Source organism: Oreochromis niloticus, linkage group LG18 (genome assembly GCF_001858045.2).
Source record: "Oreochromis niloticus isolate F11D_XX linkage group LG18, O_niloticus_UMD_NMBU, whole genome shotgun sequence".
Classification (NCBI taxonomy): Eukaryota; Metazoa; Chordata; class Actinopteri; order Cichliformes; family Cichlidae; genus Oreochromis; species Oreochromis niloticus.
Window position 1 is genome coordinate 31,198,451 of NC_031982.2, and position 24,401 is coordinate 31,222,851.

Sequence of the window (24,401 nt, forward strand, 5' to 3'; positions counted from 1 at the left end):
TGAGTCTGTAGACTCACTGAGTGCTGACAGTGAGGGGTAGTTGTGTAGAAACTGGATGTGATCCTCTGTGTGTGAGAGCTGCTTCAGCTCAGCATCTTTCCTCTTCAGCTCAGTGATCTCCTGCTCCAGCTTCTCCTCAAGCTCTTTGACTCGACTCACTTCAGTTTCCTGCTGGGATCTGATCTGCTGCTTCACATCAGAGCTTCTTTTCTGGATGAGATGGATCAGCTCAGTGAAGATCTTCTCACTGTGCTCCACTGTTTGATCAGCAGACTGATTGATGGCCTCCACCTCCTGTTGAAGCAGCTTCACATCTTTCTCTCTGTCCTGGATTCTCTGCTGGATGTTTTGTCGACTCACCTCCAGCTCTCTCTGCCTCTCAGTCCTTTCTGCTGCAGCTGAGACTGTGTCATGTCCTTAACATTCATCCACATCCACAAAAGAGATAACAGATAATCTGCTGATCAGTATGGCAGAACATCTTCATCACCTCATATTAGAGCTGGGCGATATAAGATTTTTTCATATCACGATATGTTTTTTTAATTTCAGGCGATAACGATATATATCACGATATAAGCCAAATAACTATATTTGTAAGATTTAAATGTGCCGTTGCTCACAATTGAAATGTAAAATAATCAGCAGCTTGTTTTGATTTAAATATTTATTTCCGATAATAAGTTCAACAGGGCAGATGTACTTAAGGAACATGAAACTTCAGTTTCAGATAAATAAAGGCAAATATTGCAAACTACACAAAAGGTAGCTCAATCGACGGCTGCAACACCACTAAGATGTTTTCAGAAATATGCAAGCAGGAGATGGTGGATGCTATATTACTACTAGTACAATACTTGTAACTCTGTAGCAGACAACAGTTTGATAAAGTGCTTTGTAAAAAAAGAGACCAAAAGATTAGATTCTATAAGTTTCAAAGACATTTAGTTTATATATTTTATATAATACAGTAAATGTTTACGAATGACCAGCGATCATTCAGTCAGTGAAATTAGCTAAGTAATTCCCACACGTGTGTAGATTAAAGAAAATTATTTTACCTGAACAGGATTGTCTCTGATGAGCCTAAGGTACAAAACATGCCGACGATCAAGTTTTTCTAGCTCCTCGAAAATTAAAAATGTACAAAAAAACCCCGGAGCAGCCTTTCTGGGTCCATTTTAAAGTTTTCGCACTGTGGTGCTAGTGACCGGGAAAACACTGAAGTAAGGGTGGACTTGAACAATGGCTAGAAGGACGTCCAGTTTCACAGCTGCTCACTTCCATCCTACCCGGCCGTCAAAGGATCCTACATATGTGATGCAGGAAGGTAGGATCCTTGAGAGCATCGTTCCCCTGAATTTGGGCACAGTTATATACCGGGGAGCTTGACCATGTAGGGCCCTAAAGGTTAGAACAAAAATTTTGAAGGGAGGTCAAAACTGGAGTGTTATGTGATCTTCCTTTGGTGCCTGTTAAGAGTCTTGCTGCAGCATTCTGCACAGTCTGAAGACAATTTAAAGCTGAATTGTTAAAACAAGTAAAAAGACCTTTGCAATAATCCAAACGGGAAGAAATAAAAGCATGAATAATCATCTCAACTTCAGCCTTTGACATAATTAGTCTGAGTTTTGAAATATTCCTTAGAGGATAAAACCCGTTCTGGACCAGCCGTTTGGAATGTTGCTCATGTGACATCGAACTGTCAAATATGACACTGAGATTTCTAAGAAACCCTTGATTTAAGAGAAGGGTCTAAGAACCTGATATGCTGCCTAATTTCTGAAAACATATGGTCGGGAGCAATAATTAAAGTTTCTGTTTTATCAATTTAGCTGGAGGAAGTTGTCATTTAACCATTGCTTGATTTCTGTCAGGCAATTACTTAAACTAGACAATTTATAAAACTCAGAAACTTTGAAAAATCAGTATAACTGAATGTCATCAGCATAGAGATGGTAGGAGAGATTATTGTAGCACCTAATAATAGTGGTGCAACGGATCAAAAATTTCACGGTTCGGATCGGATCACGGTTTTAAGTCACGGATCGGATCAATTTTCAGATCAGCAAAAACAGAAAAAAAAGACAAAAATTCGACTCGGCATTTACTTATTTAAGTATTTTTTGCCTATTAAAAAACATTCAACTAAAGACTCATTCCACACACTTATACGAAAACAAATTAAGGTGCAATATGGACATTATGGACCATTCTGGGCATCCTCTGCATCCTCTGCACACAGCCATAAACAACCAGAGGAGTCTGTTCAGTGAGAGGTTGCTTCTCCCAAAGTCAAGGACCAGCAGAGTTAAAAAGTCCTTTGTCCCACACGCCATTAAACTGTTTAACTCCTCGCTGGAGGGGAGAGGGAGGGGAAACGGGGACAAAGGAGGGGGGGGGGGACAAGTAAGCTGTAGTGCCTTTTCACTGTGCAATAGTTTTTGTTAATATCCAACGGTGTAATAGACTCACAATACTTGAAATGTGCCGTTCCCTTGTATTCTTATTCCTATTTATTCTATTTATCCCTTTTGTATACTCTGTATTTATATATGTGTATATATGGTATATTTCTGCTCACATTCTGCAACTTCTGTCGGTACTGTGCTACTGGAAACTGAATTTCCCGGAGGAACCCACCCGAGGGATAAATAAAATTTCATCTAATCTAATGTAATCTATAGGGCAGTACAGGGCTTTGTATCTACCACTCCGCTGTGATATAACGAGCGGTCACGTGGCTTTCCGTTGCCCTGGAGCTCCACCCATTTGTAGTTAGGGCAACAGAAGATGCCTGGGACAGTTCAGCCATAACTTTAAACTTTTCCTGCTCATACATGCTTGGAACGATCTTGTCACACTGAAGTGGACACGCAACGAGATATCATAGCGTGGCTCAAGCACTTTCATCATAGTTTAAACCCCTTGTTTTGCACAACGGAATACGGCCTCCCGTCTGCAGCTAAACACCCCAATAGGTTTTGTAATAGCTTTAGCCCGGTCGGATTGGGCAGCAAAGGGCTGTTAAATGCCGCAAACTCCTCTGCTCCACCACTTGGACCGCTAGCGCTGGCCATAACTACCGCTTGACAGACCCACCACACGCAAAATACACATCCTTTTTTTTTCTTTTTCGAATCTTCGGATCACGTGCGTACCGAACTGTGGAGTGGGATCGGTTCGGATTTCGGATCAACCGTGATCCGTTGCACCACTACCTAATAATTTGGCCTAGGGGGAATATATAAAGCAAGAGAGAATTGGACCCAAGATAGATCCATGAGGAACCCCACAAGCCAGAACTGTTGATTTGGACACTTGATTTATACGAACAGTTAAAGATCTTTCAGATAAATATGACATGAACCATTTTAAAACAACACCAGCAATCCCAAACAAGTTCTTGAGCCTGTTTATTGTGATTGTTGTGTTGAGCTCTTGAATAAACTCTCGCTCAAGCGTTACCGTGGAGCAACAACCATCTTTTATTTTAGCGTCTCTCGTGCTGCTTACATACCACACATTTCCTGTCTAGAGGGTAAGTACTGCCGCCTAGTGGCGCATGCATGTACATCAATATAGATTACACCACATCCCCCTTACTGAAGTTAGGCTGGTACATTCTTTTGCTCTTCAAACAAAACATAACTGTATACTATTTTTTTTTCAATACAGACATACTCCAGCATTTCAGGAAATATAAACTCGGTATTTTCATAAACACTTTCTTTTCTCTTGTAACACATGTCAAACCGTTTTCCCTTTTGAACACGCCATTCTCAAAAACAAAACTTAGCATTTCAAAATACAACTTTTCCCTTTCCAAACAATTAGCTTCACAGATCAAGTCTTTTTGGTTTGATCACTTCCCTACCAGACCGGGTTCTAACCACACCTGGAGTATGGGGTGCGCTTGGCTCAGAAACAGTCTCTATAGGGGTGGACTGGATCTGTTTTGCCTCGGTTTGAGTCTCTGTTTGTGGGATTGGCACAAGATGACTGCGGTTCCTTCTGATCGTCCCTTGGGGTCCACTGATGATGTACGATCGTGGAGTCGGGTGGACTGATGTCACTGTGCCTTGTGCTTTTGCATCCGTGATCCAGACTGGTTGCCCTGGCAACAATTTATCCAGTTCTCTTGTTCTATGTCTTTTGTTAAAACATTCGGTTTGTCTCAGCCTTTTCTCTCTCTCAGAACGACAAATCTGCTGAAAATCAGGCAGACATGGCTCCAAGATTTCAGGAAGCACTGGTAAAGTAGTACGAAGCCTACGCCCCATGAGAAGTTGAGCCGGGCTGTAGCCATTCGCCAGTGCTGTTGTTCTGTATGCCAGCAATGCCTTGTATGGATCGCTGGCTTTTTTGAGGAGATTTTTGATGGTCTGGACACCTCTCTCCGCCTCGCCGTTGCTCTGCGGGTACCTGGGACTACTGGTGACATGCTCAAAACAGTAGTCCTTTGCAAAGTCTTTCATCTCTTGACATGCAAATTGTGGGCCATTATCAGTAATCAATGTTTCAGGTATTCCATGGCGTGCAAATATTGACTTTAAATGCACAATCACATTGGCTGAACGAGTCGGGCTGAGTTGAGCAATCTCGACATATCTCGAGAAATAATCTACTACCAACAGATAGTTTTTGTCTTTTAGCGTGAACAAATCAGCTCCTAAATTCTGCCATGGCCTTTCAGGTAAACGTGTGGGCATAAGAGGTTCCCTCACATTAACTCTCTCCTGTATGCAAAGCCTGCACTTAAGGACAAGTTCACTGATCTGATTACTTAAGCCTGGCCACCACACTGCTTGTCGGGCGCGTTCTCGACACTTAACTACCCCTTGGTGACCCTCGTGTATTTTGTCCAAAACTGCATTTCGCATGTTTGCAGGTATGACCAACCTTGTGCCTCGCAATAGTAGTCCATTGTGAACGCTCAAAACTGCTCTTTCCGACCAGTAGTGTTTTACTACACCCTGCAGCTGGTTCCTGTCAGGCCAGCCCTCTGCACAGAACTTCATGACTTGGGAACAGACGCCGTCAGACTGTAGCTGCTCACGGAGATCTGCAAGGTATTTGCTGCTAGTAGGAAGGCCCTCCAGCACTGCGTCAACGTAAATATCAGTGTCCTCCATAAGATCATTGTCTCTGGAAATCACACTGTGTGTCAGCGGTAACCGTGACAGCGTGTCGGCTGTGGTGAGGCTTTTGCCTGGAATGTGCCTTATAGTGTAAGAATACCTCATTAGGCGCATGCGGAATCTCTGTATCCGCGGTGGAAGCAAATCCAAGGCCTGCCCTCCAAGTAGGCTCACGAGTGGCTTATGGTCGGTCTCAAGCTCAAAGTGCAGCCCCAAAATAAAGTCACTGAATCTTTCACAGGCCCAGGTGAGCGCCAGCGCTTCTTTTTCCAGCTGAGCATAGCGCTGCTCTGTGGGTGTCAATGATCGTGAGGCATACGCGACTGGTGACCACACGTCACTGTCTTTCTGTAGCAAAACTGCCCCCAACCCGTATGAAGAGGCATCTGCTGAGATCTTTTGGGGTTTGTTTGGGTCGTAAAGTTGCAGTACTGGAGCGGATGACAGTTCTTCTTTTAAACTGCTAAATGCATTTTGTTGCTCATGCCCCCAGTACCACATGTTTTTAGTTGAAAGCAAGTCTCTCAGTGGTTTGTCTTTTTCGGAGAGGTTTGGGATGAATTTCCCCAACTGATTCACCATTCCTAAGAAGCTTCTAAGCTCACTCACGGTGCTTGGCTCTTTCATATTCTGCACCGCACTAGTTTTGTCAGGGTCAGGACTCATGCCTTCGGATGACACAATGAATCCTAAGAATTTCACTGCTCTTTTGCCAAACTCACATTTTGACATGTTCAGGGTGACGCCCGCCTTCTCTGCACGGTCGAGGACAGCGTGGAGTCTCATGTCGTGCTCCTCTTTCGTGGATCCCCAGACCAGGATGTCGTCCATGTGGCACACGACTCCCGTGAGGCCGGCTGTCACTTCCGTCACCATCATGTTTTGGAAATGCTCTGGTGCACTGGAAATACCAAATGGCAAACGATTGAAATGGTATCTACCAAATGGCGTAATAAATGTGGTGAGGAGAGCAGATTCTTTGGACAGCGGTATTTGCCAAAAGCCCATGTTAGCATCAAGCTTGGAGAAATACTGCGCACCTGTGAGCATGCCTAGTGTTTGGTCTACAGAGGGGAGGATGTATCTTTCACGACACACAGACTCATTCAATGGTGTCATGTCCACACAGATGCGGACATTCTCTCTGTCCTTTTTAGGGGCTACGACCATGCCGCAACACCAGTCTGTGGGCTCTTCCACACGACTGATTACTCCCAACTGTTCCATCCTCTCCAGCTCTGTTTTGACTTTGCCCAGTAGTGGCAGTGGAACACGCCTAGGCACTTTCAGTGAATAAGGTTTAGCGTCGGGCTTCAGCTTAATCGTGTACGGTTTTTGAACAAGCCCGAGCCCATTACATAGTTTCGGGTACACTTTCTTCACTGTCTCAAGGTCAACATTGTCCATTCGGGCAATTAGTTTCAGTCTCACAGAAGCTGTCCTGCTTAAGAGAGCTACACGCAGATTTCTGACTACATAGATTGTCTCTGTAGTGCTCCTGTCACTGTAGGAAATGTCCTCCTTTATAGACCCAAGTACGCTCAGTGCTGCACCTCCTGGTCCATACAGTGGCTTTTTAGCTTTTTGCAAATGTTCACTTGGCTGCTTAATGTCTTTGAATGTCTCCTCTGAGATAGCTGTGACATCTGCCCCCGAGTCTAATTTAAATGTCATGCTTTTGCCTCTCACGCAGATGTTAGCAAGCCACGGGTCTTCTCCTGAATCTAGTTCACCTAGGAAAAGTCCATCTGCACTGTCTGCCACCTCATGCACAGTTGTAGACCTACAAACTCTCCCGTAGTGTCCACGTTTCCCACAGTTGTGGCATTCTGCATTTTTGGCTGGGCACTGTGCTGCTGGGTGCATCGGTGCTTTCCCACATTTAGAACAGGTTTTATTCTCTTGTCTTGTTATTTGTGGTTTATGTGGCTTGAACTGCTTTTGGTCTCTGCTTCTGAATTTATTTGGCTGTGATTTTCTGACATGCACGGCATCCACTGCTGTCTTGCCAGTGCTGCTTTCACCTCTTAGGTCAGTTTGCTGTCTTTTTATTTCCTCAGATTGTCTCGCCATTGTGATAGCTTTAGCTAGGGTCAAATCTTTGTTGAGCTGCATTCTCTCCGACAGCGATGAATCTTTAAGACCCACAACGAGCCTATCCCTCAAAAGTTCATCGTGAAGTTCACCATATTCACAGTTTTCAGCGAGAGCATATAGAGCTGTTATGAAGGAGTCAACTGTTTCTGCTGGCTGTTGTACTCGCTTATTAAACTTTGCTCTTTCATAGATCACATTCTTTCTGGGGACAAAATGTCTATCAAATGCGTTTCTGACTGCATCGTACTGCTGGCGCTGCCCGTCTGTTAGGTCAAGTCCCCTTAGCACGTCGTCAGCCTCGTCCCCCATGCAGTAAACTAATGTGTTCACTTGGTTAGCATCTGTTGAGCTGTTCAGATTACTTGCCATTCTAAAACGCTCGAAACGTCTGATCCACTTCTCCCATTCCTGGGGCTTTGCGAAGTCGAACGGTTCCGGTGGCTTGATGGTGAAAGTAGCCGCTGGTGGAGCTGCCATAACCGGGCCAGGTGTCGCCGCTGCCGCCGGTAGAGCCGCTGCTTGCTCCGTCATGTTTGTCGCTAGCCGATCGCCAAGCTGACTTTCTTTTCAGTTTTTCTCAGTTCACCGCTTAGAGCGAGTGCACTTCTGACACCATGTTGTGTTGGGCTCTTGAATAAACTCTCGCTCAAGCGTTACCGTGGAGCAACAACCATCTTTTATTTTAGCGTCTCTCGTGCTGCTTACATACCACACATTTCCTGTCTAGAGGGTAAGTACTGCCGCCTAGTGGCGCATGCATGTACATCAATATAGATTACACCACAGTGATAATGTGATCTACAGTACAGTGTCAAAGGCAGAGGTGAGATCCAAAAAATCAACAGACCTGTAATGTAACAGGAGTAAAGGAGGACTAAAAATTAGGGGATGAAGAGATATTTGACCTGATAGCCTTATTTGTAAAATAATTCAAAAACTCATTACAATCAGACACTGAGTAAACTGGTGCATGAGGAGCATCGGGAGAAACAACAGTCTTAATTGTGTTAAACAAGAATTTAGGATTTTTCTTTTTTTTGAAGCTATAAGGTGTGCAAAACATTCTGGTCTGGCAATTTTCCAAATCTTTCAGTAAGAAAATAGATTCTTTAAGATGTAACCTGGGCAGCACAGTGGCACGGTGGTTAGCACTGTTGCCTCAAAGCAAGCTGGTCCTGAGTTCAATTCCACCAACAGGCCAGGGTCTTTCTGTGTGGAGTTTGCATGTTCTCCCCATGTTTGCGTGGGTTCTTCCCGGGTACTCCGGCTTCCTCCCACAGTCCAAAGACATGCATAGGATAGGCAGCAGCAAGTGTCTCACAGTTACAGAAATTACTTAATTAAACACAGGCAGCAACAACACACATGCAAAAAATAAATAAAAGAAAATTCAATAAAAATCAGTTAAAATGACAATCAATCTAATTGAAACAGTTGCATGTTATGGACTTGGCCTCAAGGATTCGTAGTTTAGATTTAAAAGCACTTAATGAAATGAATTCAGTCATTTTCCATTCGTCTGCAATTTGTTCCAAGCCAAGGGTGCTAAATGGACAAAAGCTCTTTTACCAAATTCAGTTCGGACAAATGGAACAGAAAGCAACAAGTAACCATGCGGATGAAGAGAATACTGACCAGCATGTTTCATTGCAAGCAGGGAACATATATAAGAAGGCAGCAACCCAAGTATTGCCTTATATATAAAACTGTATAAATGAGAGTTCCTTCCACTTGCCAAAGCAGGCCATCCTACCTGAAAGTATAACTCACAGTGGTGAGTCTGAGATTTACGGTTAGTGATGAACCTCAGAGAAGCATGATACACAGTAACAACCATTCGAAGACACTGAGCAGAAGCATTCATATTATTAAATTTGGTTCTTTGTATTCTTTACGGCCAAGAAAGACACAGCTCAAAGTGGTCTAACTTAAAAATGATCTTTAATTTTACATATTCCGGAATATGGAGACGAGCAGGCTCACAGACACGCCAGCCGAGGTCTCAAGCCAAAAACAGGAAGCCAGGTTATTTATATAGACGTCACACACACTTTAAGTTTCGATCAAACACTCTACTTAGTTTCACTTTCTGCTCCTGTGCTCTGCAAAAGCATGCAGTTTCCTGTCAGTACTTTTGGCACAGACTGTACTAAGAGTTGAGCCTCTCTTATATATAAAACAATATAATCAGCAAATAAGCATTAAAAATATATATTTAATACATGACAGTTCACCCCCTTTTCGTCTTTTTTAAAAGACGACATAATTCCTAATTTATCCCATTAAGTTATACTTTCATGTGACAATAATAGAAAAAAAATAACAAACATCAAGCTCTTAGACAGCACCTCACGTTGGCGCCGGGCTGTGAACTGTCCTCCCTTAAGTATTACCCCCTTTTTAAGTAGAATCCCAGTTTAAGCCCACTTCTGACTTCCCTCACTGCTCACGGTAGAATCCATACAGATATAATTAACTTTTCCTGGTAAAAGGGCCTACATTACTTCTGTCACTCCTGGGAAACAGCCTCTATAAAGTTAACCTGTTTCCTCTTTAACAATTCTTTGGGCAATTTACATAACATAGAAATCCTGCAAACTATTACTAAAGTCCCTATCATTACTCTTTATTATTTTTATGGTCACATTTAACCTTAACAAGCTTTTAATCTCCTAAACAACAAATTTTCTGGAACTGTGCGATTCTCTGTGCTTCTTTTGGGTGCCCCTTTCTGGTGGTTCCGTTCGGTCCGGTGCTCCCTGGAGTCTCGCCAACCCCTCCGTGGTTTCACTGTGGTTCTGGAACCTTCTCCTGTAAAGTCAGAAAACAAAACACCTCTCTCTGCTACGCCTCAATAATCTACTATATTCATCATTTGTCCTCTTAATTATTCAAAGTTGGTTCAACCTATCATGTTCCGGGCTCTATCCTTTATATGTATTTAATCTTCAATTTTATTTATTTGTGTAAGCGACACTTTTGACAACCTTTAACACACTTAAAGAGCCGCTTTCACCGTCTTCCCTCCAGGTGTTTCCTGTTGCTCGCTCTCTTCTTCTCTTATCTGATCATGAACATCCTGTACAAAAAACTGTTGCTCTGCAAGTGCGAAGGTTTCCAAGCAAAATGTGCCTTAACTCTGACCTACAAGTCACAGTACATGTTATCTGTCTCTGCAAGCATTTTCATTGACCTTTTACTGCACCCTGTCACCTTTCACAATAGATCATCTCTTCATGTGTATGAATGCCCATGTGTAAGAAAATCATTATAACCGCTTATTCTACTAAAAGATCAAAGAGAAAACAAACATTTTCAATCAATTAAGTTTAAGCATAAAAGCAATTACTTATGAGTAAGTTTTATCATAGCTAAATTATCAAACACCCAGAAAGTCATAACATGATCACAAAGCCCCTTATTTCATATTAAACCCACAATCACCCCTCCTTGACACATTCTATGTGTCAGATAAGCTAAAGACCCGCTCCTGAAACTGAAAATACTCCACCACCTCTTAAGAAACTTAAAAGAAAAAAGGTTAGTCATATTATTTCTCTAAAAACCCTCAGCAATTCTCCTCTCAAGTACACTTCCTCCGGACCTCCAAACCTGTGTTCAGGAATAAAAACAGTTTAATCATCATGTTAAATCTTTTAAACTCCTGGCTCCATTCAGAGCTGCCTCGAAACAAAACCTATGTGTTAACATTAACTTCATTTTTAAAACTCAATTTTCACCCTTGTAATGCAATCTGTGTTATAACAAAACTTAAGACATAACAGTTATCCGTCATGTTCCTCATACACAATTTCCATATTTTGATTTCATTTTGCTCCTCTTAATGTAATGGTACATTTTGATTTTACTTTATCAGACTTAACCAAAATATATATGCTTTCATTACTTTGCTTCCTCCAGTACCAGCTCTCTTAATAATTTACTGTTTTAAAGGAAAAAACCTTAGTCACTTAGACAAGTGATTGTTGTTCTATAACTGCATTTTATATGAAAAGTCTAGCAATCCCCTATGTGACTCATAAATATTACTTTGGTTGTAGTTATTTTCCTCTATAAAATTTAATTGACTTCTACAGTGGCCTATATTTGTTAATAGTAACATGAGTTATATCAAAAATTTTCTCCTTTTTAGCATTTGGCATTTTCCCAACAATATAATGTAGTACCATATTCTAAGCCCAGTCAATAAAACAAAATTTTCCTAAAGCAAACATTAGCAACCCCAAATTAGCAGCCAAAAGATTAAGTCTACCGCTCCACACTCATGTGAAACTACACTCTTCCCCTCTGGTCTCTCCTCTCCTCGTGCCAAAAGCAAAACAAAGCAAAGCAAAGCATCCCCTTTTCTCTTGCCGGCGTGGTTAATTGTTTGTCAACGTTTATTCATCTTAACTTTTGTCCCGTCTTTGTCTCAGTGTCAGGTCAGTCAAACCTTTGGTCCACGTCGTCAGTTCATCACAGTTCAGTCACACACATTCACTCAAAAGAAAAAACAATTGTCTATCAATTTTGGTCTGGATTGACACGTGACAATCCTTTTAGACAGGAACCAGCCAGGTTCCCACAGATGGCTTCTCCTCAGCCCATTGTAATCTGGAAAAGCTCACCTTATACTTGCTCTCCCGAAAATTTTTTACAGCGCTGTTAATTCAATCGTGCAGGCCTGCTTAGAACAAAAATGAGAAAAAGAGAGCTGATTATTAGCTCATCAAAACACAAAACATAATCACCTGACAGGTTTTCTCTAAGTGCACTGTTACAAAAATAATGGGCCCCTCTTAGACATGTCCATGTTTAATAAAACTCCCTCTATTAAAATAAGAAAACAACCCAAACCTAACTGTCAGAATCAACCCATCACTAAAACAACAACCCCAAACCCCATTATTATTAATCTATCGATATGTTATTGGGATTAGAACTTCAGGGCCACAAACGATTTTTGCCCTACTCTTGGTTTAATTAATACTTACATAGTCTGAAATCAGACTTAAAATCACTCCCTCTGTTCATTTTCCCCACATCATATCTCAGTGGTTGGCCTCAGATTCTTCAGCGTCCTGACAATCCGAGGTCAACTGACATAATTTCACCTTGTAAATACACAAAAAATCTTGTTAAAAGCCACACAGTTTGCACAACAGTAATATTCCCCTTTAAAGACTTTAACATACTTAGATTTAGCATAAGATATAAACCTGTTATAACAATGTGTCATCACTAAATTATAAATTTCTGGTCCAAATCTGCACTTCTGGACGGACCTGACCACTTTATTTAATTATCCTGTATTTTACCATTATATATTTCACCAAGTAATTCTTCTCAGGCACTGCTATGTTTCCTTCATTGAAAGCCTCAGACACACTGCCAGACAGGAAGCTTCTTTGTCACCACTCGTTTCAGCTAATTTGCATACTGAGTCATATCTCAAGAAGTTGCCGTGACAAGAGAAATGCATATTTAAACATTACCACATGATTAAATTATTTTTATTTTTACCGTAGTCACTTCTTTTGCTCAATCGGCACAAGAGCAGTTTCAATTCACTATTTTAAAACTACTTTAAGCTTTTAATCACTTTTTCATTTTCACCAAAGTCACTCTATTGCTATGGAACTTTCCTGAGTTATTCCTCACTTCAAGCTTTAAGTATGTTGAATCTAGCATTTATGTCACGTATTCACATTCATGAATGTAAGCATGTTCTTCATGGCGTTTATGTTATGTGTTCATATTAATTGAGTGTAAGCTGCTTCTTCATTGCATATGTATTTTTATAATCAGGTTTAATTCATGCATCTTTGCACTGAGCTGTGGATTCAAACTGTCTCACTTCTGCTTCTATCCAAAAGTAATTTCACATGTAACAATTTGTATATGTGTATATATAATATATAATTTTTAGTTCATTTATTTATTTTTCTCTGTCTTTTTCTTCTTTTACCTCTTTGTTGTGATGTGGTGGACATTCCTAAACCTCCATGAGTTCAGTCTCAACTTTCAATCCAATTTTCCCATATACTTTCACTGTATCACGTCTAGGTTCACCTCTCACTACTGATCCTCGTCCCTGTTCTCAGTTTCCTGTGTGGCCTCACAGATCAACATAGGCCCAAATCAGCTGTTTCTTCTCTCCATTGCTTCTCTCTTGATCTTTTCAGTCTTTTCTTCAAGGATTACTCCCAGCATGGCAAATATGAAATTCAGTGTCCAGTGCTGTCCAGTGCTTTCACACAATTCTTTATCCCACTGTTCAACTTCATTTTTAGTTCAGAGTGCATGTTCTTACATGCTACTGCTGGAGTCGTCAGTGTTATAGGTCCGTTGCACTGTCTTTTTGCCTGCTGTTAATTTTTCAAGTACACGGTGTTGCTCTGTCTGTCTTCTGTCTTCATCAGGAGATTAACTGTCCTTTAAGCTTCTTCTCAGGATAAGGACAGAATGAGAGGTGAAGCTGTCAAATTTTAGGCCAAAGCCTGGCCTGTTTTCATCCCAATTCTGTTAATCTATCATTTTGCCGCTGTACTCATGTTTTCAAGTTGAGAAGAGTCCACCTGTATTGACACACTAAGACATTTAATTAATATCATTTTCATTCCTATGTCTTAATACACTCAAGTCTCTAATTCCTCTGTTTTCATGTTGCAACGTCACAAGCTCACAGTTTCCTGCTTCACTTCCTGCCAGACACACACACACTGCAGTTTGCCTACGCACACACTTTTTCTCTCACTGAATTGTCATCTGCTTTTACAACCTAAGCGAACTCTTATTTTATATTTACAGTCTATAAACCTTCTGTCACTCGGCTAAGTGTTGATCTAAAAAGAATGCACCCTTAATACACGCACACACACTTAAATATACTAAGCTCTTTGCATTTGCCAGCATTCACATCAAAATCTTCAGCGTGCTTAGCAGAGCTCTTTTGGTACAGTTAACACTTTTCCACACATATCACCATTCTTTCAGCTCAGTTTTGTAGCATCATTCACACAATACTTTCATCAGCATTTTACACAGTTCCTTGAACTTCGTCGTCTCACTCACTCACACACACACACACACACACACACACACACACACACACACACACACACACACACACTCTTTTCTCTCAACACAATGTGCACCTTTAATCATTCAACCAAATAACAATTTTGACTGCCAAGATAAATTATTTCCATTACCATATCACATCTTCACTTCATCCTCAAAACCTTAGTACCGGTACACCTAAGTTTTCAACTACTTTAAAAGCCTCTAAGGCTCAGGTTCGCCCACCCTGCTGGTCAATCACCCCGCTTCGGGAACGCCCTCTCCGATAGCGGTCAAAATTCTAGCCCCTATGTTAATTTATAAGCGCTTCCCGCGACTTGACAGAGACCTCCACTTAACAAAACGTCTCAATATCCCATTGGCGTCTGAAGCTTTACTTAAAGGTCACCTGTCAGTCACGTTGAATGGTCGCGCCCGGGGCCCCGCCCCTGTCGGTCAAAAAGCGCGGTAAGGAAGTGGTCAATGACCACTTGGTTTTTAATGGGTTTCCGAAGTCCCGCGGGTACCACCCGGACTAATCTGGACGCCGCCAGGCTTGACCACGCGTCCGTGGTCAAGAGTCGTTGTCACACGCTGAGCAACCACGCTCCTAGGAATCGCCGTTCCCATCCTAAGTAATTTAAATAATTCTAGAAGCATCACTGTGGACTCTAACCGCCAGTTTATTATCTGATGCTCGGGTCCCACCCTATAATCAATGTGGGAATAACATTCCCTGACCAAATGTCCTAATCTAATCTCTTTTCATGGCTGACGTAACACACACATAATACACCAACTTCAAACATACGTCACAGCAATTAAAAATCCACCCCAGTATTAACAACAATGAGCTTTCATCAAATATCCCCAAACTTTACTTTTATTCATCCCAAATTACCCAAAATTATCATGGACATGTCACCTGAAATCTACTTAACAGATTTTATAATTTAGTTTAATTTCACTACTACTGAGCCAATTTGACGGTCATAGTCATCCACTCAGCGGACAAATAATTTATTAATTCATCCAATATGCACAATTTTGCTGTTTCTTTGAACAGGCTTGTGCCTACCTTTAAATCTTTTATACCGGTCTGTTGTCCGCCTCATATCAGATCGTACCTTAAGCTCCGAATTAGTCCCCTCAGCCGCAAAAGAATCCGGGTCACTGGCACCAAGTATTAAATTCGGTTCTTTGTATTCTTTTCGGCCAAGAAAGACACAGCTCAAAGTGGTTAAAAAGTAACTTAAAAATGATCTTTAATTTTACATATTCCAGAATATGGAGACGAGCAGGCTCACAGACACGCCAGCCGAGGTCTCAAGCCAAAAACAGGAAGCCAGGTTATTTATATAGATGCCACACACACTTTAAGTTTTGATCAAACACTCTACTTAGTTTCACTTTCTGCTCCTGTGCTCTGCAAAAGCATGCAGTTTCCTGTCAGTACTTTTGGCACAGCCTGTACTAAGAGTTGGGCCTCTCTTATATATAAAACAATATAATCAGCAAATAAGCATTAAAAATATATATTTAATACATGACAATATATAGAATATCCCCATAATCCAGCACAGGCAAAAATGTTGCAGCGACAAGCCACTTCTTTGTATTAAAAGAAAAACACAACTTATTTTGAAAATAAAATCTCAGTTTTAACTTCTGATTTTTCACAAGATTCTCTACATGTGGTTTGAAAGTGAGCAAGTCATCAATCAAGATTCCCAGATATTTATAAGTGTGAACCAACTCTATTTTATTACCTTCGAGAGTGGTTACTGATAAGATTGTTTGGGCCCATTTCCTGTATTTAGAAAACAACATGAGCTTTGTTTTGTCTGCACTGAGAACAAGTTCAAGCTGAAGTAATGAGTGCTGGACAGCAAAAAAGGCTTTCTTCAAGGAGTCAGTGGCTTGGACAAGAGTTGAACCACAGCTGTAAATAACTGTATCATCAGCATAGAAGTGCAAGTTTGCATCTGGCACATTTAGACCAAGATTGTTTATGTAAATGAAAATAGAAGGGAACCTAATACAGAACCCTGTGGCACTCCGTTGTGTACTGTAACAAAGTCAGAACATAGACCGTCAGATTGAGACCTATTACTGAGGTAGTTTGAGAACCATGCCTCTGCTCTCTCAGAGAGTCCTGACTGGAAGAGTCTAAGTTTTAAAATACAATGATCAACAGTGTCAAATGCTTTTGACAAATCAATAAAAAGGGATGCACAGTGTTGTTTCTTCTCAAGTGCAATAGTAATATCATTTACCACTCTCACTGCAGCAGTGATAGTACTGTGATTTTTCCTAAAGCCTGATTGATATTCAGATAAAATGGCATTGGTGTGTAAAAACTCCTTTAACTGCTCACACACAAGAGCTTTAAGAACTTTGGCCAGCACAGACAGATTAGATATTGGTCTGTAATTAGTTAACACTGCTGGGTCGCCCCCTTGTAATAGAGGAACAACAAAAGCTGATTTCCATACTGAGGGAATTTCGTTCGTATCCAGTGGGAGGTTGAAAAGTGTTGTAAGAGGCTCTGTCACATAATCAGCCTCCATTTTTAAGAAGTAAGGATCTACTAAGTCTTGCCCTGGAGATTTTCTATGATCTAACACTTTAAGAGCTTTCCAGACCTCCTGCACAGAGAAAGGAACAAAGTTAAATGGCTGACCAGTATACACCGGAAGGTTTGTGCCAGATTTTACAGAGACTGGGTTCAGAGAGTCAAACAAAGAGCCAGAAGATATAAAGTGCTTGTTAAAGCAATTCATTATCTCCTTCCTATCATAAACAGGAACAGAATCCTTAAAAACATAGGTGGGTAGAGCATGGGAGCTTTTACTCACTGAAAGAGATTTAATGATTTTCCAGAACTTCTGTGGATTATTTAGGTTCTCAGTGGTGACAGACAGATAATATTCTGATTTAGCTTTTTTAATAGAGGAAGCACATTTGTTTCTTAGTTGTCTGAAAAGAAGCCAATCGGGGGGGAGACTGTTTTCCTAGCTTTGGCCCAAGCCAGGTTACGCTCATGAATGATATCTGCCAGCTCTGGGGAGAACCAGGGGTTTTCACGACCTTTTATCCTATATCTCCTTAATGGAGCATGTTTATTCACAATTTGCATAAACCCATCCCTAAAGAATGCCCATACTAATTCTACATCAGGGATCAATCCTATTTTCCTCCAGTCATAGTTTGACAAATTGTCAAGAGATTTATTCTGAATAACACTTCTTCAGCTGAGAGTCAGAGAGTGGAGACACACACACTGCAGAATTCACTTGCAAGCAAGGGGAGCTCTCAGAGCGCTCGCATGGAAGCGAGGGCTCCAAGAGTCCCCTCTCCCATTGTCCTGCTCTTTATTATATACACCAGTGGGTGACCCCGTGAAGACTTCCCTAAACCTGCTGGTCTGGAAAATCCAACAGTTCATCTAAATGTAAAAAAGGCACTTAGACTAAAACTGACATAGCTACGTTTATCCTACCGTAAAACAATAAAAGAAGGTATTCCCTTTCCCATGCTCCTAGGATGTGGGTGTGGGTGTGAAAGCCAGAGCACTCTGAAGAGGAGTGAACGCACCCCCCTCTTCATGCTACACAGACCTCCTAGGATGAGACATTCTTTCAATATGCCATCAACTATATACTTCTAAACACAAATGATTACGTGCAGTATTCTACCATAAGTAAACTTGTATCATTAAAAGATTATACTAACTACTAAGTACAATTTTCCATTGACACAAATCATGATAAAATGCTTGTTCATTAAAATGTTTAAGAGTTCTTTTAAAAACAATACCATGTTGTGACTTGGGCACCTTAGTATTTCTAATAACAGCAACAACACAGTGGTCACTTAAGTCATTACAAAAGACACCCAAGGATGAAAATTTATGAGGAACATTTGTCAAAATCAAGTCAATCAAGGTAGACTTTTCAGGGCTTTTGAGATCCGGCCAAGTGGGTAAATTGACCAGCTGGGTAAGATTAAACAAACAACAAACAACCTTCATTTGTCACATACACAATTATACAGAGTACAACATGTAGTGAAACTCTTGTGTCCGAGCTGCAGACAGGCTGCAGACATAGCCGCGCCATTCCAGGGCTTTGTTTTTAGCATGAGGGATCTAGCCAGGACCCTTACTGGATACCGGGTGGGAATCGAACTTGTGACTCCCGCTCCGAAGGTGTGTAGTCTTACCACTACGCTATCCAGATTGATAGTATCACAGAAAGATTTAAAATCATCTGAAACAGTTTTGAGCCAATCCCAGTTAAAGTCACCAGCTAAAACAAGCTCATCATAATTTAGTCTGGACAGCAAAAGGTTTAAAGAACGCAGAGCTTCTGTGGAGGCAGGAGGAGGTCGATAGCAACAAGCAACTGTTCTGCAAAGACCCTTTGCAATATTCACATTCAGAGCCAGAAATTCCAATTGTTTGCAAATGGATTCTGATAGAACTATTGTAGCATCAAATTTTGACTTAACATAAGCAGCAACACCACCATCTTTCTTAAGCCTATCGGTACTATAGATATTGTATCCAGCCATGCTAATATGTTCATCAGATATATATTTAGACAACCAAGTTTCAGAAATGAGGACAATATCTGCATCTGCTGATTGAACCCAAATCTTGATCATATCCATCTTGGGTAACAAACTGTGCACATTACGATGAACTATCTTCAGCCCAGGTGAGGATTTAAATTCAGATGGTGTCTGACTACATTGCAGCTCAGGGCCTGGGTTAGGTTGCACATTACCAGATAAGAGCAGTAGTAAGACAACAGAAGTCTCTGCTTTGTAACATTACTTATTGATTTTGACTTGTGAAATGTTGAAACAAATCAGAATTTTTCATAATTAATTTTGTAATCAATCAGATCAAATGATAAATTCATGTCCTGTTCCAAATACATTGGAAATTGTACAGGATGTACAGCAGCAGTGACACATGTAGATCTGGGGACCATGTCTCGCAGAATGAGGACACTGGTAAATGTGCTCGTCTTAGAAAAATTGAGTGTCCCAAAGTGCCCCACAACCAATAAGCAAAGTAAAGTTATTAAAAAAGCCATTATCCAAAACACACAATGATTGTTGCTGCTGAATTAAATAGGCTGCACAGACCTAGGATGGCAAGTAAGGCTCCAGCCAGAAGCTCAGGTCCTGGTGGCTTGCTAGTAGAGGGCTTCTGCTAGCACATGCACCAATGTGGTATAGAGGGCTTCAATCAACAGCACAGGGCCCGATGTAATGCAGATGAGCTTTTTCTAGCAGCACAGGCCCTGGGGTGGTGCAGACAACTTCTGGTAGTAGCAGAGGTCCCAATAAATAGGCCACTTTCCAATAACTGACAGAATAATTTGAAATACTCTTTAAAAAGCTTGTTGGAAGAAACCAAAATCCATTTAAAATAGTAAAAAACCAAAAAAATACCCCACAAAGTCAAAGCAGACATTCAACAAGGAGACATGCTGTTGCCATCTTGGTCAAAGCTGCCATCTTGGAAGATCTATTAATTATTAATTAAGTCCACTGTAATGTTTAATTGGCTAACTTAATCCGAAAATACAATTGCAGATTTGTTTGAACAATCTGTCTTCACGTCACTGATGGTGGTATGGAAAAGGAAGGTCTTAGACATGCTCTTGGCAGACAGGGGAGGTGTGTGTTCAATGTTTCTATTATGTGCTCCACTTTTGTTCTGAAACACACAACTTCAGGAGACAGTGATGGAGTATGGTTGAGGACCTGGAAAGTGAGGACGAGAATCAAGGAAGTTAGAATGATGAAGCCCCTTGAATGTGTTGAATCTTCCTGACCAGTTGCTTCATTAAAAGGCAGATCACACAAAGCCCTGTTTAACAGCTCGTTTGGAAGCACTGTTAGTTTTTCAAAGAGCAGCAGGATTGTGGAGTCGCATATTTGAAAGGCTTTGCAGAATTTCTTCAGGCCGGAAAGATGTCGATTCAGGCTTTTGGAACACAATTTAAACCAAAACACAAAATCTACAGGAGATGATGTAAAATTTGATGCCAACAGTTTTATTGAACATACAAGATTAAAAACAACTTAAAAGAAAGCAAAGCTTTCTAGGGTGTTCGCCATAAGCACATGGAGGCCAAAAGCCAACAAAGATAAATAAAGATGAAGACTCCCGGGGCACTTCTGAGCTCCTTTATGGGAGATGAGTCACCAGCTCCTCCTCCTTTATTATATAATTATCCATATTTTATCTTTAAAATGAATAATCTACAATCTTAAACTGGATTCATTTCCTGTCAAAATGGAACACAACACTGTTAAAATTACACATTAGTCCATATTATTATATCTCAAAACAACAGCTGGGTATCACCAGGTGTTCACATAAAAGTAGTGTAAGTTATGTTATAAATATAAATAATAAATGACCTAAAAATCTGGGTCACAAACAATACGAGAACATGGATCAACTTGTCAACATTGTCATCATTCCCTAAAATATTCCCTTTCCATCTACAAAGCACTTCCCATTAATGTCAATCCAGTGTATAAATTTCATTTAAAAAATCCCAACAGGAGTTCTGGCAGTGTAGTTAGCAAAAGTTAGCAAACATTGCAAAGTTAGTCAACTGTCTTCTGCTTTAAACACCTTCAAACTGTGAACTTCAGACAAAAAAAAAAAAAAAAAAAAAATGATTTCAATAAAGGCTACCTCACACGTGTAGTTGTTTTTTCAACAGATATTACCGAGTGTGTTTTGGAGAAATAGTTCTTTTTACATCATGACACTAAAAATATCTCAAGCACTGTCGAGGCCATGCCAAAGAAAATGAAGAAACTTCAGCAAAGACAAAGCCTATAAACTATAAAACAATGACGTCAGAAAAAGGTGATAAAGGTGCACACATTTTATGCTGCAAGACAAACTGTTTGTCTTGTCCATGTGTCAAAACAGAAACTGAGCTTCCGAAAGCCTTTTGAAATTTTCAGTTTTCAATGATCCAAACACTGTTTATGTGTCCTACCATCACCATTTTCTAAGAATGAAACTTAGCATGTTTTCCTAATTGCATTTTCAACTGTACTGGAGAACTAAAATGTTTCACACAGGTGCGGCAACAATGTGTTTCTCACCTGTGTGAATTCGCATGTGCATATTTAAAATTTGTTTCAGACTAAACTGTTTCCCACAGGTGCGACAAGAATGTGGCTTCTCACCTGTGTGAATTCGCATGTGCCTATTCAAAATTTGTTTCAAACTAAATCTTTTCCCACAGGTGCTACAAGAATGTGGCTTCTCACCTGTGTGAATTTGCATGTGTGTTTTCAAATTTGATTTTACATGAAATCTTTTCCCACAAGTACTACAGCAATGTGGCTTCTCACCTGTGTGAATTCGCATGTGCCTATTCAAAATTTGTTTCAAACTAAATCTTTTCCCACAGGTGCTACAAGAATGTGGCTTCTCACCTGTGTGAATTTGCATGTGTGTTTTCAAATTTGATTTTACATGAAATCTTTTCCCACAAGTACTACAGCAATGTGGCTTCTCACCTGTGTGAATTCGCATGTGCCTATTCAAAATATGTTTCATACTAAATCTTTTCCCACAGGTGCTACAAGAATGTGGCTTCTCACCTGTGTGAATTCGCATGTGACTCCGCAACTGACCCTTCTGAGTGAATCTTTTCCCACAGGTGCAACAACAATGTGGCTTCTCACCTGCGTGAATTCGCATGTGACTCTTCAAGTGACCCTTCTGAGTGAATCTTTTGCCACAGGTGCTACAAGAATGTGGCTTCTCACCTGTGTGAATTCGCATGTGCCTATTCAAAATTTGTTTCAAACTAAACCTTTTCCCACAGGTGCTACAAGAATGTGGCTTCTCACCTGTGTGAATTCGCATGTGACTCTTCAACTGACTCTTCTGAGTAAATCTTTTCCCACAGGCGCTACAAGAATGTGGCTTCTCACCTGTGTGAATTTGCATGTGACTCTTCAACTGACCCCCCTGAGTAAATCTTTTGCCACAGGCGCTACAAGAATGTGGCTTCTCACCTGTGTGAATTTGCATGTGACTCTTCAACTGACCCCCCTGAGTAAATCTTTTGCCACAGGTGCTACATAAATGTGGCTTCTCACCTGTGTGAATTCGCATGTGACTCTTCAACTGACCCCTCTGAGTAAATCTTTTGCCACAGGTGCTACATAAATGTGGCTTCTCACCTGTGTGAATTCGCATGTGACTCTTCAACTGACCCTTCTGAGTGAATCTTTTCCCACAGGTGCTACATAAATGTGCGGTCTTGCAATTTTGAACTGTCAGGCCTGATACGATTTGCTCCGACTCATTTCTGTGTGAGTTACCATCCTTGATTTCATCCTGATCTGTGACAGGAGAGTTGTGAGAAAGGAGCTGGTCACTGCTTGGTTCTGGTTCACTGTGGTTACTTGCTTCACGAGCAGGAAAAGTTGCAGTCTCCTGCTTTAGAACAAGCGGTTTTTCCTCTTGAGTGGTACGGAGTTCCTCCTGTTCCTCTTTAATCTGTGAAGGATCCTTCTGGTGTAGACTGGAGTTCTTCTCCTGGTTACAGACCTGCTGATTTGTGAGCCCATCCTCGTCCTTACAGTCATGTTGTGGAAAATCTGAAGGAACAGATCAAAAAACATACATTTGAGAAATTACAAGGTAAGCTTAACCATTAGCAGGCCTCCACATGGTAAGCATATTGCTTAGATATACCTATGAAGGCATGTTGTGGGGAGAATCCGTTTTACTGCTTCAGTGAAAACCATTTTGGCTGCTCATTTACAAATTCTACAAATAATATAAACAGACCATCTACGATGAGAAAATAAAGACATATAACCAAACAAAAGCACAAAGTGGTATCTCTTAAATTTTGTTATCAAAGTGCACAAAACATTTAAAAGTTTATTTAAAATTAGTCAAAAACTTTACAGGACACTCACTGCAGGATTTATTTATTTATTCTTTAGATTAACCATTCATTGCCTGAAAGTTGGGGAGAATGGGAGGTAGAGCCTTCAGCTTTCAGGTCCCTCTTCTGTGGAAAAAGCTGCCGGTTTGGTTTCGGAAAACAGACTCTCTCTTTAAAAAGCTCTGCTTCCCATCGTGGTGAGGCGGAAGGAAGGCACAGAAAGCAGGATAGAAGAAGAACATTGAAGTGAGCGGACAGAAAAGGTAGTGCTTAACAGGTCAGAAAGGTAAGGAGGTGCGAGGTTATGAATGGCCTTGAAGGTGAGCAGAAGAAACTTGTAGATTATCCGGAATTTCACTGGGAGCCAGTGAAGTTCCTGAAGAACAGGGGTGATGTGCTGGTAGGAGAGAGTTCTGGTGATAATGCGAGCAGCAGAGTTCTGAACCAGTTGAATCATATGGAGGGATTTTTGGGGGAGACCATGCAAGAGAGAGTTGCAGTAGTCAATGCGGGAGGTAACAAGACTGGGCAAGAATGGATGTAGACCAGGTGAAAAGAGAAGGACGAAATCTGTTAATGTTGCGTAGATGGAAATAGGCAGAACGGGTGAGATTATTGATGTGAGATTTATAGGAAAGTGAACTGTCTAGGATGGCACCAAAGCTTTTAACTTGAGGAGAAGGGAAAACCGTGGAGTTATCGATAGTGAGTGAGAAGTGGTTTGCCTTCAAAATGTTGGATTTGGTGCCAATAAGGAGGATTTCAGTTTTATCCTTATTGAGCTTTAGAAAGAGTAATAAAGGTAATAGTAAAACTAAGTAGCTGCCGTCATTGTTGGAAACTGGAATTGGCTGGGCCGCGCTATGAATCTTGGGATAGGTTGGGCAGCGAAGGATACACCCGACCCATCCTTCAAACCTGGAAATGAAGGACACATTTGTCGGCCGCATTTGGAGGAGTCAAGGTCAAGGTCAAGGTCAAAATTTATTTATATAGCACATTTCAAACAGCCGATGCTGCAGAAAGTGCTTAACAATATAAAAATGGCAATAAAAAGTAACAATGTAATACAATAATAACAATAAAGACTGACTGTTTTATCCTTCACATTTTGTTTTGCTTTCTTTTATGCTTTTATATGCAA

General features: G+C 40.9%; 3 protein-coding genes across 29 annotated transcripts in view; 1 reads left to right on the forward strand and 2 right to left on the reverse strand.

Moving 5' to 3' along the window:
- Positions 1-24,401, forward strand: part of LOC109195563 (tripartite motif-containing protein 16) — a 1,176,058-nt gene that overhangs the window by 725,245 nt on the left and 426,412 nt on the right. The window lies entirely within an intron of this gene.
- On the reverse strand, positions 1,373-8,017 carry LOC112842971 (uncharacterized protein K02A2.6-like). The gene is made up of 2 exons (XM_025900667.1): positions 4,277-8,017; positions 1,373-1,404 (listed from the first exon to the last, which is right to left on the reverse strand). The coding sequence occupies exons 1-2, from the start codon at positions 7,767-7,769 to the stop codon at positions 1,373-1,375; spliced, it is 3,525 nt and encodes a 1,174-aa protein (XP_025756452.1). The 5' UTR covers positions 7,770-8,017.
- LOC102080865 (zinc finger protein 850) overlaps positions 21,193-24,401 on the reverse strand; it is a 62,728-nt gene continuing 59,519 nt past the window's right edge. For 21 of the 27 annotated variants that reach the window (XM_025900276.1, XM_025900271.1, XM_025900274.1 and 18 more), the window contains one exon: positions 21,193-22,588. In XM_025900276.1, the coding sequence (XP_025756061.1) occupies positions 21,418-22,588 (1,171 nt within the window). In that variant the 3' untranslated portion in view covers positions 21,193-21,417. Of the gene's footprint in view, positions 22,962-23,305; positions 23,481-24,401 lie in introns of those variants that run through there. The other 6 variants (XM_025900273.1, XM_025900272.1, XM_025900284.1 and 3 more) reach the window with 6 other exon arrangements.

Bases quoted from the DNA above. Each gene is read 5' to 3' on its own strand.
- LOC112842971 (XM_025900667.1), bottom strand. From the start codon at position 7,769: ATGACGGAGCAAGCAGCGGCTCTACCGGCGGCAGCGGCGACACCTGGC. The intron at 1,405-4,276 runs GTAGGCTTCGTA...TCTAACCTTTAG, and splicing joins GGCTCAACTTCTCATGGGGC to GGCCCTACATGGTCAAGCTC.